At 39.7% G+C, this 15,636-nt stretch overlaps 1 protein-coding gene across 1 annotated transcript in view; it reads right to left on the minus strand.

Moving 5' to 3' along the window:
- LOC122817638 (serine/threonine-protein kinase NIM1-like) overlaps positions 1-15,636 on the minus strand; it is a 221,201-nt gene that overhangs the window by 111,857 nt on the left and 93,708 nt on the right. The window contains exon 2 of the mRNA XM_044090692.1: positions 14,738-15,111. Within this exon, the coding sequence (XP_043946627.1) occupies positions 14,738-15,038 (301 nt within the window). The 5' untranslated portion in view covers positions 15,039-15,111. The remainder of the gene's footprint in view (positions 1-14,737; positions 15,112-15,636) is intronic.

Below are 15,636 nucleotides of genomic sequence, written 5' to 3' on the forward strand. Positions count from 1 at the left end.
AGGGTCCCTTATGTTATTAAAATGTTCACACCTGCCTTCATTGGATGGATTATCTAGGTGTTGTACTCCAGTGCTATCCTTGTGTTCATTTCTAGAATCTTTCGTCTCTTTTAAAAAAATTTTGCTTTGGACAACTTCTTTTTTCTTTGTATTCCAAAATGTTCCTAACTTCTTAATTTTCCTTTTAATTATCAATGAACATTTTTCATCTACCCCTAATCCTATATTTTTCCTTTTCAGTGTCAATAGTGTACATATGATCATTCGTAATCTGTTGATTCAACTGTTCAATTCATTGGTGCAAACTGACCATAAACTTTTCATTTAGTTTAATAATGATTCTTACAATATCAAACCCACACTGGTTGAATATTTCCAACAAATCATTGTGAAACTCAGACCCCCACCTCAGTGTTATTGGGGTACTTGCAAACCCTCAAACCTTTTGGGACAATTCCCATAATATTTTTTTAAGTATTCATAATCTATACTTAATGACTTATACTTCACCAATAAGTCATGAAGTTTGTTAAGACTGTTATAAGTGTCCAGTTCTACGTTACTTTACAGTGCAACATATACTTCTCAAATAGCCATATTTTTAAATCCTTGCATGACTGTAAATCAACAGTTTTAACAAAACAGTCACCTTGTTGTGTCTTAGGCACTGTGTTACTGACTGCTACATGTTCTCCTGTTTCATCCGATTCCCTTATAGAGGAGAAAATTCTCGGAGTCCCAATACTGTCATTTGCAGAATGATTCCTAATCTTTGAGCCACAATCCAATTACATTCCTCTTCTTTCTCACTCATTTTGCATTTCTCTTACGGAATGACTACCGTTTCTGCTGTTTCCGGTACATGTAACTTCCTGGTTGCCCAGTCTAGGTACCAAAGCAACCACAAAAGCAAGTGAATGTCCAGTAGGGGTCATTGTTCCCATTCAATTATTTATTTATTGCTTTTGTTTACACAAAAAGTCCAGCTGGGTACAAGACCTGTTTTCAGCAGAAGGCCTGGGAGAAAAGCTATACAAAGGTTATACAAAACTGAGTACATATGAATAAACCACAATTACAATTACAATTATCATAAGCCGGTTGTCATGTGTTTAAGACATGGATACCTAGAAATGCACCTTAAGAACTGAGAGAAGCAAAGCTGAAGAAGTCAGTCTTGATCCCCATGTGAAGAACATATAACAACTGAGTTATGATCAGAGGGACCTGATCAGAATTATTTGTCCCATCTGGAGCTTTAGCTGCTCTAACGTAGTACTACAGAAAAAAAGTGTTTTACAGGTTTGAAGCCAATGAAACCTTAGTGCTGCCACATGGATGATAGCCAGAAGCTAAGTGTCCTTCTGATGAATGGATGACTTTAAAAGCTGTTAGACCCTTCACCCTGCCTCCTTTTTTTCCTCTGAATGTGTGTGTGTGTGTGTGTGTGTGTGTGTGTGTGATTGAGTAAAACGTTTTACAGCTAATACAGCTATTTAGATTCTCGCTTCTGTTCTGTGGTGGGTGTCAGGGGCTGCTGTTACTGCTCTACCTTCAGACTAGAGCTTAACAGCATTTAAAGGTGCTTTACAAAACTTTCTTAAATACCTTTCTTATGTCAGTAAGGTGCTTAACAAAGATGTGTATTTCCCCAACTTCAGAGCGTAATCATACGCTCCTGTTACTACATGTTTTTCAATAAAGAAAACACACAGAGGGGGGGAAAGCAGATGACCACAAGGGTGCGTACTGGAAACAGTCTCAGGAAATGTCACTATTAATACCAAATAAAGATGACAATATCTTGCCTCTTACTTTAAGCATGAAAGCCATTTTAGATACACTTAATGCTGTGAAGTGATCTAAGTTTCAAATAACTGGTGAACTGACCAAGCTAAACACAGCAACCATTTAGTTCAGCCAATAAAAACAATTTAGGAATTATGTGAACTGCACTCTGTTTTATAAGCAGATTTACCTTAAATAGCTATGAAGTCCATTTATGACTGTGTATCCACCAGGGACATGTGACTGCTGAAATAATCTGTCCAAAAGACTGACATCTTTCTGTGGATTCATTTCTTATTAAAGCTATGATTCCAACAGCAGTAATTCTTACAAGTTGCATCATCAAGTCAAGTGTTACATCATTTTTCAAATACACAACACACCCAAACAACTACTAATAAAAAGCTGCAGAGCACCTCACTGTTAGTGGAAAAATAAATTAATCCCATAATATCTTAATTAATTCAGGTGATAAGGAATTATAACAAGAACAAAATAAAACTGCATCTTCTTCTTCTTCTTTTGGCTGCTCCTGTTAGGGGTCGCCACAGCAGATCAACTGTTTCCATTTCTTCCTGTCCTCTGCATCTTGCTCTGTCACACCAACCACCTGCATGTCCTCTCTCACCACATCCATAAATGTTATCTTAGGCCTTCCTCTTTTCCTATTACCTGGAAGCTTCATCCTTAGCATCTTTTTCCCAATATACTCTGCATCCCTCCTTAGCACATGTCCAAACCAACGTAATCTCACCTCTCAGGCTTTGTCTCTAAACCTTCCAACCTGGGCTGACCCTCTAATATACTTATTCCTAATCCTGTCCACCCTCATCACACCCAGTGCAAATCTTAACATCTTCAACTCTGCCACGTCAAGCTCTGACTCCTGCCTTTTTGCCAATGTCACTGTCTCCAACCCATATAACATAGCTAGTCTCACTACCCTCCTGTATACCTTCCCTTTCACTCTTACTGGTACTCGTCTGTCACAAATCACTCCTGACACTCTTCTCCACCCACTCCATCCTGCCTGTACTCTCTTCTTCACCTCTCTTCCACACTCACAATTACTCTGAACTGTTGATCCCAAGCACTTAAACTCATCCACCTTCACCACCTCTACTCTCTGCATCCTCACCATTCCTCTATCCTCCCTCTCATTCACACACATATATTCTGTCTTAGTCCTGCTGACCTTCATTCCTCTTCTCTCTGGAACATATCTCCACCTCTCCAGGGTCTCCTCCACCTGTTCCCTGCTCTCACTACAGATCACAATGTCATCTGCAAACATCATAGTCAACTGGGACTCCTGTCTGATCTCGTCTGCATATTAGTCTTAAAATGAAATCGTTGTTATAGTTATTATTTACTTAATCAAATATCAAAAGCATAAGTTAGTCCTCAAAATGCAGAAAGACTAGATTTGTTTATAATTCTATGTTACTGCATTTTCCCCTCATGGTTTTCAGCAAAGTTCATGGACAGCATTCTGGTGCTGAATTATCACTGTAAAGGCTTTATGAAAGTCCCAAAGCTGGAGAGGGCCCTAAGAGTATCTTATAGGGCCCTAAGAGTATCTTATAAAATCTAAAAGAAGTATATGCTTATGAAATACTTTTTTCATAGGTTCATAGGTAGATACTAGGCTATCGGCCCAAGGGCCTAAGTAAGCCTAGCCAACAAAGTTCCCTGGCTTACGCTACCCAAGAAAGTTATTTTCCTGTGCTCCTGTCGAGCAGAGCCACAGAAGTGATCCCTGGGGTGTATTTCCTATTTCCCATTCACTCATCAAGATTTTTCGTGAAGAGTGCTAATGAGGAACTTTGCTTGACATAGATGAGTAGCTTCTTTCAGAGTAATGGGAGGTCTCTGGGACAGGTATCTATCCCTCCAGCATGTCCTGTTTGTTGTGGTGACAAGGTTTAGGTCCGTAGAGAGTGTAGCTTAGAGGGATTGGGATTTATTTAGGTGTAGCATGTCCAACAGCTCTGGGTTTGACATAGCTTTATATGTTAGGCAGAGATCACCTCGGAGTAGGTGATATGCTACAGAGTAAAGTTGGAGTTTTTTGAGATAGTCAGTGTAGGGCATCTGTTTGAGGCCAGTAATCCTCTTTGTGAGGCATTTCTGTGGCCTTTCCAGCTGCTACAAATGTCTTGTGAGGTACATTCCAAAAGGGGCGTTGTACTCTATAATGGGTCTAATGAGTGTCAAGTAGAGAGGAACAATGACCTCTTTTTTCCTGGATGAGAACCCTTTTGTGATGAAGTGTGCCACATAGAAGGATTTCCTGACTACTGTGGCAATGTGATTATCAAAGGAGAGACTACTGTCCACCTGGGTCCCAAGGTCTCCTATCACACATTTGGCATTAAGCAGACTGCCACCTATGTGGTAGTTCATAGGTACAGAGTTTTTACCAAAGGGGATGACAATGCACTTTTTGGCATTGAGTTTGAGGCCATGGCTCTGACACCAGGCATCTGTCTCAGTGAGGCCCTTCTGTAGGATGTCCACATCATTTGGGGAGTCGACTATGGCTCCTAGTTTGCAGTCATCTGTAAACTTCATTAGCCAAAAGCCTTCTGTGTTAGCCTGAACTTCAGAGAATTAGATACTAAACAGGAGAGGTCCCAGGACTGAACTCTGGTACTGCACTTGTCACTGGTTTGAAGTCAAATTTGGAGTCTGCAACTTTTACAGTGTGGGTTCTGTCAGTGAGCCAGTTGGCAACCCATCTTGTGACATAGGGATTTATACCCAGTTTAGTGAGTTTAGCTATAATTCCAGAATGGGGGATGGTGTGAAAAACCTTGGCGAGGTCAAGATAGGCTGTGTGAACTACCTTACAGTCGTCTACGGCTTTGGTGACTGCCTCAAAAAAATCGATCAGGTTCAGGAGGCATGATCTGCCTTTCACAAACCTGAAATGGGTGATGTCCAGAGTTTGGAGGTTACCAATGTCTTTGTTTATGAGTTCCATGATGATATGTTCCATGGCCTTACAGACCAGGCTCGTCAGCCTAATAGGGTGATAGTTCCCCGGATCAGTGGTGGCTCCCCCTTTGTGGAGTGGGATAACTGTTGCTGTGCACCACTCAGTGGGCACAAAGCCTGATGTGAGGCTATGATTGAACATGGTGCTTAGGTGGGGAGCCAGTTTGTTCTGAAGTTTGTGTAGAACACAACCTGGGATGTTGTCCGGTCCCATGGATGCTGTGTTTTTGGCTTTAGAGAGTGCAGCTTTTACCTGGGTAGTTGTGATTACAGGGACTCTGCATTCTTCCTCTATAGATATGGGCCCTTTAGGGGGTGAGAGGGGGGTAAATTTAGCACTGAAACTATCTGCCAGGATGTTGGCGATATCAGTTGGTTCTGTAATTTTTGTACCATTGTGCTGTAACTCAGAGCAGATTTGGGTGTTGCCATTGAGATTCTTGACATAGCTATAGAATGCTTTGTGGTTGTCCCTAGAATCAGTGGTGATTTTGTTTTCATAGCTAGCTTTGGAGGATCTTATAAGGGATCTCAGCTTCTTACTGAAGCTGACCAGAGAGCTCCTCCACTCATGGGATTTTACTCTGTTTTGCAACAGTTTCTTCCTTCTGTTGTAGAGTTTGTTTATGGCAGGGGACCACCAGATTGGCTTCCTTTTTTTGGAGGGTAGCATCTTGGTTCTGTTTGGGATAGCATGATCCATGCACTCGTGTAAGTGCTTATAGAGTGCATTTGCACAGGATTCAGCAGTTGTAACTGTATTGTCCATCTGCATGGGTGTCATGAAGTTCACCACTTCTGTCTTAAGAAGCATGAAGTTGGCTCTGGAGAAATTTTTTATGGTAGTTTCCTTAAGGAGGGGCAGGATGTGGATATCTAGGGTGATTAGCTTATGGTCGGATCTGACCAATGGGGCATTGACTTCAGGTGTGGAACACCGGTCACTCATGTTGGTAATGACTAGGTCTAGGATATTGTTGCCCCTGGTGGGGGTGTGGATAATTTGATCCAGGGTATTGTAATTTATGGATTCCAGGAAGCGTTAAGTGAAGGAGTTGGTACGAGTAGTTTTCCCAGTTAATGGCAGGGTAGTTGAAATCGCCCATTATTAGGGTGTCTGGTTGAACCCTAATATTTTCCAGTATATCAAGAAAAGAGGAGTGGGAATCCTAGGGCATGGTGGGGGATCTGTAGAAAGCTATAATTTGGATTGCCGTTTTGCCCAGAGTTAGTTGCACTTGGATAGCCTCGGATGCATTATGCTGAGCAACTAGCCTGGAGGTGTGGATATTCTTAATGAATGTGGACACACCTCCACCTTTGGTGTTCCGGTCCAGGTTAGGTGGCCAAAAAGTGTGGTATGAGTTATAGCCTAGTAATGCAGGGGTGATCTCTGGAGCCTTGAACCAGGTCTCAGTCACTGCACAGATATCGATGTCCTCCATTTTAAGGAGTGCCTCGTGGCAGTGCATTTTGAGATTTGTTGCATTGAGTAACATTACCCTCAATTTTTGCTTGCCTGTTCCTGTTATGGTGGTGAATTTGTCATTTAAACCTTGCCTAAAAAGGGCACTATAGGGACGGCAAGAGCCTTAGCCAGTATCCAGAATCCCAGGGGTAACTGGTGCAGGTCATCTCTGGCAAAGCATCATAGTCTGTCGACCATGTCATCCCAGGCATACAGATATTGGATCCCCTTAGAATTACACCAGAAACTTAGCCAATTGTTGAATTCAATCATTTTGTCCTTGTACTGCTGTATCATTCTGGGTGATGGCAGGATGCTACTCAGGGCTAGGGTCATACCTGCCTGGGCTACAAGATCAGAGAGCTCTTCCATGTCTCTTTTCATGTAGTCCAGTGAGGTACATCTCAAGTCATTCACACCAACATGGACAAAGACAGAGTCATATTTGTACTTGTTGTGGAGTGACCTGAGTGCGTGGGTTACGTGGCGGATCTTGGCACTTGACAGGCAGCTGACAGTAACCTTCACCTTGTTTAGCCTGGTGAATGGGACATCAGTGTGCCTGACTATAGAGTCACCTATGACTAGTGTATTGGGTATGTTGTTTTGCCTTATGGGCTGTGGTTGAGTGGCACACTGAGTCTGTGGGCTGTGTGTCATTTGGGTTGTGTTGGGGGGTGGAAGTTGCTTGCATTTCTGATTTGGAGGTCTCTGTTGCTTGAACAGATTATTATTGAGAGCCTCCATGAATGTTTTTGTGTTTCTATGTGTGGATTTTGGTGGTGTCAAGTTTAGTAGGATTATGTAATGAGTGTGGTGTGGTGCAAGTGTTTACCTTCTCCTCTTGTCTGTCAAGTTCAGTCTTGGTTGGAGAGAGCTTTACCTCCAGTTTGGCTACATAAGTGCATCTCACACAGGTTGTACTGTTGGGTGGTAGGAGGAGAGGGTTGTCTGTGTACACGAGGCAGTTGCTACATTGCCCCAAGATGCCTAGATTCATCGGATAGACAGGAGAGAACACTGGGAGCTGACCCTTGCACATGCCTGAATAAGAAACTGTTTTTCTCTAAGCAAGTGAGGAAAGTAAGTACAAAAACTGTTTTCCTCTAGGTAATGAGGAAGGTTGAGTGCTGTAGTAATTTGTACCTTATTTAGTGCTTACAACAAGTTCTGAACAAGTGCTGAGCACGAATAAGCAAATTCAAGTGCTAAAACTAAGAATCTGTGTCTGGACTAGAATAGTTACAGCAAAAAACAAGTGCAAATGCGGGCTTTTAAATCAGAAAGTTGGAAGAGATGGAAAAATTGCCCAAACGGCTAATAGCTACAATTTCTGGGCCAGAAACCACTCCTTATGTGGCAGATAGGTTGCCTACTGCTTACCACTCCCTGTCAGTCTGTCCTGATAACTGCAACTTCATGGTTATATCAAACATACTTAAATGTTTTCTGTGTTCAGGCAGTAGATCATGGCTTGATATTAACAAAGTAAAGATAACAGAGAGAGAGATTCAGTAAAACTCATGCTGCTAAAACATTTGAGATAGAATAGGGTAGTTTGACAGTGGGAATGAGTTTTACAGTAAGATATGAGCATACCATAAAGCATGACGTGATGACATTTAACATCAATGGTTTTCCCTTTGTATATCTGCCTTGTCAAAAAAACAGCCCTTTAACCTTTGACATTGACATTTTTCTAATTAGCCATTATAATCTCTTGAAATATTGTCCTGGTTCTTAGGTTCAAAGTTAAGTATTAGGCAATTAGTATGTGAGTCATTACAAGCCTGGCCAATAACTCATAATCAAAAGTTCCATACAGCCTTAAGGAGGGCAATACAAGATAGGCTGGGGGATAATATGAAACTGACCATCTGATCATCTAGGTTTACCTTGAAGGTGGCATAGGTGCTATCTACTTGACATGTAGTGGAAGTTTGTTCCAGAGGTGGTGAATATGTCAAAATATGGATCTATCATGTCAACGTGTCTTATCTGTCAATGAAAGTTTAGTTACTTTAAACTGGTGCTTGAGGAACCATTTGCTTGTCAAAGGAATATAAGGTGAAAGAGGGTTGGATCTTTAACAGCTTGAAAGGCTAGACACAGATCCCCACAAACAAGCCTATAAGAAAGAGAGGGCTGTCAGTCTGTCATAACTACAATTTCTAAGGCCACAGATCTTTTTAGTTAGGAATGTCTGAAGTCTATCAAGTTAAGTTATAAAAGACTTCTCTGTTAAGATTGAACCAGGGGCTTTTACACCTTTTCTTATTCAGTATAACTCTTTACTAACTAAGCTACTAAGGCAGGTGTTTTAAACACAGATGACTCTGGTTTGGGAACAAATCTAAGGATCAGTAGATCTTGCATCTGGTTTGATGTTGGGGTCTAATTCCCAAATATACCACATGGCTAGGCCCACTCTACTCAGAAAAGATAAGTCAAACTCTGTTCTCATTATGGTTGTAAACAATGATGTAATCTGTGGGTGAGAGAGAGAGGAGAACAGAACTCATGACTGGATCAATCTTGAGTTTATTTGTAGAAAAATTGGGGAATGGATGGTGAGAAGCTTCAAACCACTCAACAGGCAGACCTAGAAAAGAAGAAAATATTTAAAAATTAACTTCCTGAAGGAAAGACACAGTTGCTATCAACTGTTATCAGTATTCTATCAACTAATATTCAATTATTTATTTTTCTTTAAATACATTAACAAATAATATTTGTATAACTTTTTCATTTTATACATTAGTCTGACTCAGAGCACTTTCCTTTCACAGAAGCCTAGTGTTATACAGTGATGATGTCATAAGTGGGAACTGCACAAAGAACACCATGAACACATTTTGCTAGCACTAATTACGTGTCCAGAAATGTGTCTCTGCTGTCTTCGGCCATCATCACATGGTCTCATAATTCCATCTTTATATTCCATCTATAATTTTGTAACTGACCAAGAGTCTCTTCCAAGCACAAATCATTGTCAGGTGCAAATGATAACATGCACACTGAAGTAAAATAGCATTTTCAGTAACAGAACTATTTTTCATGACGTATTTGCCAAGTACTAACATCATCATTTCTACTAGGAAAGGATTCAGAAATACAAAATCATGAATGGAAAACAGAGTAGATGACACATATTATCAGGATATAAGCACAGAAAACTAACAGTCATAACACTATTTACCTGTTGTGACTTGAAAATAAAACGTTGGTGGCACCAGCATATACAAAAACACAAATTTATTATGTACATTCAATCAGGAAACAGAAAAAGTCCTGACATTAAATAAAACAAAGGCAGTCATTTTGGGGTTACTGTTCCACAAAACAGTACCTTTCTGGTATCTTTACACAGTGCACACCGTCTCTCCAGGAAACATGTTGTTGCAGGATGTTCATGCAGTAGTCCTGGCCCATGCCTTCTTTCCAGTTTTCTGTCACATGTATTCCTCCTTTATGCACTCCATGACTTAGTCCTACTGGGCCAACTTATTGCACACTTCCAGGATCTCCTTTAGACATAATTCTCCAAATGAGGAACTAACTATTTGAAAGCCTTGGGAATGAAAATCTCTGTTTATAGCATGGTAAATGGTAATTTAAACCTATTCCCAACTAATACAGAGTATTCTCCTGACTAACTTATGTGGAATGTTCCCACATTTCAAGAAACATTATCCACTTTATGTATCCAACACGTTACAACTACCCCCTCCCAGCATAAAAACAGAGGTTTTTATATTCATAACTATAGACTGTAGGCCCTTGACAGTCCACCAGCATTTTTGTTGGTGAGGCTGGGCTTCTGGGTCACAACATATTGAAAGGGTTGGGGGGATAGTGCCCATTGGCACAGCTTCATAGTATCAATAGTCTGCCTATGCAAACACTGCACTTGGTCACGGTTAGTTACCAAGTTAAAGCCCCCACCTAACAAATATTGCTTCAAGGGATAGTCTGGCCACTTAATAGCTAGACAGGCCCTTTCAGTGGCTGAGTATTACCATTCTGCATTACACACCTTCCTGTTGATATGACCTACTGGATGCACCTCACCTTGAATGTCTTGGAATAGCACTGGCCTCAAACCTACCTCTGACCTGGCAGTATGCAAAGTAAATTCTAAAGTAAAATAGGAATTACTAACGAAGGTTCAGAAATGAGGATCCTTTTTAGTTCATTAAATGTCGACCTCAAAAGGCCATTGTGTCTTCATAGGTGCTTTCCTTCTTGTGAGGTCAATTAAATGTAAATAATAGTCGCAAAAGTAGGCATAGACTTTATGTAGTTCTCAATTAGTCCAAGAAAAGCCTTCGCCCATCTTTTAGTGTAGGATGCAGGCTTCTTTTTAAGGCTTCTGTTTCTTCTAGCTGTAGTCTTACCACCTCTCTTCTTATAAGGTACTGTAAGTACTTGGCTTCCATGGTACCCAGTTTACTTTTATTAGCATTAGATTCAAGCCAGCCTTGTCTTCTGGATTCTGGTACAGTCTGAATTTTTAGTAGATGAGACTACTTGTCCTTTGAATGGGCAACCATGTTATCTATATATATGGCAGCGTATTGTGTAGGGGGCTTTAGTACTTTGTCCATCAGTCTCCAAAAGGTGCTGGAGCTCCATGTAGTTCAAATGGTAACACTCTGTACAGAAATAAACCACCGGGGATTACGAAGACTGACTTTTTTTCCTTTGGCAGAAAGGGATGAGGAATTTGCCACTATCCTTTCCTCAAGTGTAATGTTGTCAAATATCTAGCTCTTCCCAGACCCACAACCATCACATTCATTCTTGACGTGGGACAGCTATCAAACTTAGAGATATGTGTTTCAGTTCCTTAAAATCATTGGAGAATCTAATAGTTACACCAGGTTTAGGAACTAGCACTAGGGTACAAATATTACTAAGCAACCAAATAGGAATACACAATGTACAGTTTAAAACTGCAAGAACAATACAGAGAGTTATGAATGGGTTTCCAGTCGTAGCCAACTTATTATGTATTCAAGACGTGGTCACCAAGAAATTTACTTTTAAGGAACAAAGCAAAGCTCAAGATGTGAATCCTGGCATCCATATCATAGGTTCATAGGTGTGTACTAGGCTGATGGCCCTGGAGCCTTTACAAGCCTAGCCCACATGAATACATAATAAAGGGCACAATCAGACAGAGGCATGATCATAATTCTTGGTAGTACATGCCTCTTTATCTGACCCATCTACTACCAGCTACAGAAAAAAATGTAAGAACAGGAAGTGCTTTATGGTTCTAAAAGCTGTAAAATACTCTGTGCTGTCATACAGACAGCTGGCAGAAACTAAATGTCTCTTTGAGGATCTAATGGCTTTAAAGGTTGTTAGACAATTCAAGTTTCTCTGCCACACTGTTTGTTTAAAAGTGTGACAGAGCACAGTAACTAACAGCCTTTAAAGCTGACTTAGCTCTGCTGCTGTTCTTTGGTGGCTGGCAGTTGTCACTGTTAAGCCCTAGCTTGAGGCTAGAGCATAACTGTGCTTAGAGGTGCTTAACAAAAGTTTAATAAGCAGCTTTCTGATGACATAAATGTACTTAACAGACCTTTTTTTCCTGATTATGGAGTATGATTGGGGTGCTTCACGTACTGCAAAATAATTCTGAACAGCATGTAATACTGAATTGTATAGTACCATCACTGAAACAAAGCAAATGTCTAATTTGCTTAAAATTTAATGAAAATAGTAGGAATGGTTCTTGTTTCAAACAGCTAATAATTCAAATACTATTTAAGAGAAACATACTTTTGTACACAGTATTTGTAAACTTCTTAAAACAGGTATTACAATTAAGTTCTTTTCTGAAGTTATGTCTGTATAAGAAAATTCTGGAACCTATTCTGTCTATCCCTTGAAGAACTAACCAAGTAAAGGTTAAGGATCATTAAAGATCAGTATTTCTGTGCTTTCATTATTTAGGAAAGCCTCCTGTCAGAAGTTTAATACTGTTCTAATTCTAAATCTTGCTGCAATGGCAGATGAGGAGCCAGGTTATAGGTTATTTTTGACCGACACTGAGTTGTTGCATGGATCAAAACTCTGGTTATGCTTACAAATTTGAAGCAAAACTAAATATATAGGGGTAAAGGTGGATGTCTGTGGTTACTCACATCAGGGGCTGAAAGAGAAGGAGCTATGCACTTTAATGCATTATCTTCCCTACACATAATCATATAAAAAGGCCATTATTCTGAATAACTCTGATAGGGATACCTAGATACTGATCATAAGTGAATGTGTCATAAACCTATTCATCAACATTGCTTTACCATCATTGAATTCAGAATGGTCAGAGAAATCAGTACAAAAATAAATCTGGCTTCTCCAGTGCTATAAATAAAACAACTGAACTTAACTAATGTGGTTTCTCAAGCAAAGCTATTTTTTCAACCTTACTGAAAACAGCTGCCACACTTATTGTAGAGCAAACGTCTATAGCCATTTCGGATAGTTCATAGGTTTATAGAGGTGTACTAGGCTAATGGCCCTGGAGCCTTTACAAGCCTAGCCCATTAAAGTGCCCTGGCATCGTGCCGCACAATGTTAGTTCCCAGTGCCGCTATCAAGTAGAGCCACTGGAGTGATCCCCAGGGTGAAATGGGAAGTGAAGCAACACAAAAGGATGATATTCCCCTGAAATGCAACAATCTATGTCTGTTGTATAAAGTAAGAAAGTTATTAGGGTGTGGTGGCAGAGGAGCTGACCAGGGGGGGGGGGGTGATTATCTGCTGCTGACTCACCCATCCTGGGGGAGGAAGGAGGTACTGTCTGGTGAGAATACTGTAAACAGCATATGGACTGCAATGTTCATTTAGCTCTTCTGAGCAGTTGTATGCAGCAGCCTATGGCATACGCAAAACTCTGTACAGCACCATGTTGGAAAAGATATGGGACACTCTCTAGCCAGCAAGTTGTAAGCATTAGTTTCCTGTGGGGAGGGAGTTTAGACATTACTATGAAATCTTGATGGCTGCCTGGATGACAGCCTCCTGCAATTGGCTGTCATCCTAAGGTGGAATGAAAAGGGCAACCAGCCATAATAGTAGTGATGACTACTAGACAACAGGGATGAAAAATATACATAAAAAAGAAAAAAAAAGAAGTTCTGAGGCATTTGTGTCTACTAAAATTTATTTTCTTTCTAAGCCTGTTGAATCATTATAGATGCTGGCTTCATGCACGAACAACTGCAACAGTTGTGTGCTACATCATTACGAGGTTAATAATGAGACCACATCAGCAGAAAATAAAACTAAATACCAAACTCTGATTGCTAAAGAAGATATCTCCTATGTAAAAAAAATGTGGCTTGTGTTACTTTCATTTTAACTTCCAATAAAGTGCTGCCATGAATCCAGAAGTACCTTAAGTAAAAATTTCTCAAGAATGTGTATTAAAAATGAACAAAATATAGATTATTAATTAATTTACAAAAAAATACTAACAAAGTAATCTAATTACCATAGTTACATAATATACATTAGTTTGAGTCATCTGCTTGAGCATCAGTTACTTTAAAAGCAACAAAGAAACCATGTTTGCATTGTTATAAACAGAATAAATATACAGTATATGAATGTGAAATTGATAGAGAGCCCATAATGAGACCTCATAATTCATTTCATTCTTCAACAACGAAGATAATTTATTTTGGCAAGTTAGGCTGCAGAACTGACGTGACAGAACACCATTTCATTTCACACTTCTATTTTAGGCCTATTAAAATAATGGAAATCATAGCCTTGGTTTTGAATGTAGTCCCTATGATGCACTGGTCAAAGTCTGCAGATTTATAGATAGCTAGATATAGATATAGATATATATACCCCTAGCATTGCAATACAACCTGTCCCCCTGATCTGGAAACACACCTTAATGAAATCCCTCCCCAAAGACCCCAATTCTTCATCTGCAAATGACTTTAGGCCATATCCATTTTATCATCACTGGGAAAACTGTTAGAGAAACTGGTTTATTCCCAGCTAGCTTTGAACCAGAACTAAAGTTACTATGAGTCGAGAACTCATAGCAAGAATCCAGTTGACCGATCACAGACCAGTCTCCAAGTTAAGCAAATCCATTGATTTCTTTTCAATGTCTTCTTATTTAATTTTAAATGAGCAAGTCAAATAAACCATTACTAAACCATCAATTAGATTTTTCCTCCAACTTGTGAGCTGAAGTGAAGATAGTTTATCCAGATCATTTATACCAAGCTATACATTAAATCTCTATTATTTGTTTCCCTGTATTGTAGCTCATGAATGCTGTTTGCATTTCCTTTCTACTAATCTCATTTCTGGTAAAGGACTTAGTGAAACATTACTTATGCTGCTCTTCTAGAGCAATATTCAGCACTTTTAATTGTGTAACAGTGTCGCTACTGTAAGAAAAAAATAACATTTATCTGTCATAACAAATGTAAGTCTACATACCTTTTGTTAAAGTATGAATTCCAAGTCTGACATGGGCGAAGTTCCCACTTCCAATTTTTCCTCTAAACTGGTAGAAACCAATTCGTTTTCCACAAATAATCTCAGTCACCAACTTGTCTTCATTTAGCATGCTGTAAACTTCTCTTTCAAAAGGTGTCATTTTTGTGTTCTGTTCTTTTTCTTCTTTTTCTATTAGCCCTGTGTTGCAGTTTTTGGATTCTCCCATGGCTTCTGCATTACATTTGTGATCTTTGGCATTCCAAGTCGTTACCATACTTTCATTATCTGACCAAACAGTCATTTTAATTAAAATGTTTGGATCTGCTCTTATGCAAAAAACTTTTGATGTGAAAATACGGATATGATTTCAAATACTAGAGAAAAAGGAACAAAATGTAAGTAGCTACATTCTTGTATTTTTATAAAGCTCTACATCTTTCTCTTTCAATTTTTCACTGTCTCTTGGATGTCAACCCCTTCTCCACCAACACCATCCTATACTGGGTTCTCAGATCCAAAACAGAATGTATAGGGTACAGAGTTCATCTTAGTACAGGCCTGTGACAGAGCCAGCAAAGAATGCTTCCCTTCTAAAACTGAGTGTACCAGCTACAGAAATCCCTTAGAGAAAAGAAAATAATTCCTTGTTTAAGTCAGAGTTACCCATAGGGTGACCCTTTACCCAAAGCAGCACTGTTTTAAAAGGATAATATATTGTTAAAGCTGTAACAAAATGCTTGAATTTTACTTAAGCTACAGCCAAACAAGTCCTGACACACCATGCAAGTCTATTTCAGTGAAAATATTTTCACCAAAAAATGACTTTGCATCCCAGGGAGAACTGGGGATGAAACACCCCATACCTCAGTGGTTTGCCTGCTGCATCTCCTTTCTTAATA

Source organism: Protopterus annectens, chromosome 13.part0, assembly GCF_019279795.1.
Source record: "Protopterus annectens isolate FY-2018-M chromosome 13.part0, PAN1.0, whole genome shotgun sequence".
Lineage (NCBI taxonomy): Eukaryota > Metazoa > Chordata > Ceratodontiformes > Protopteridae > Protopterus > Protopterus annectens.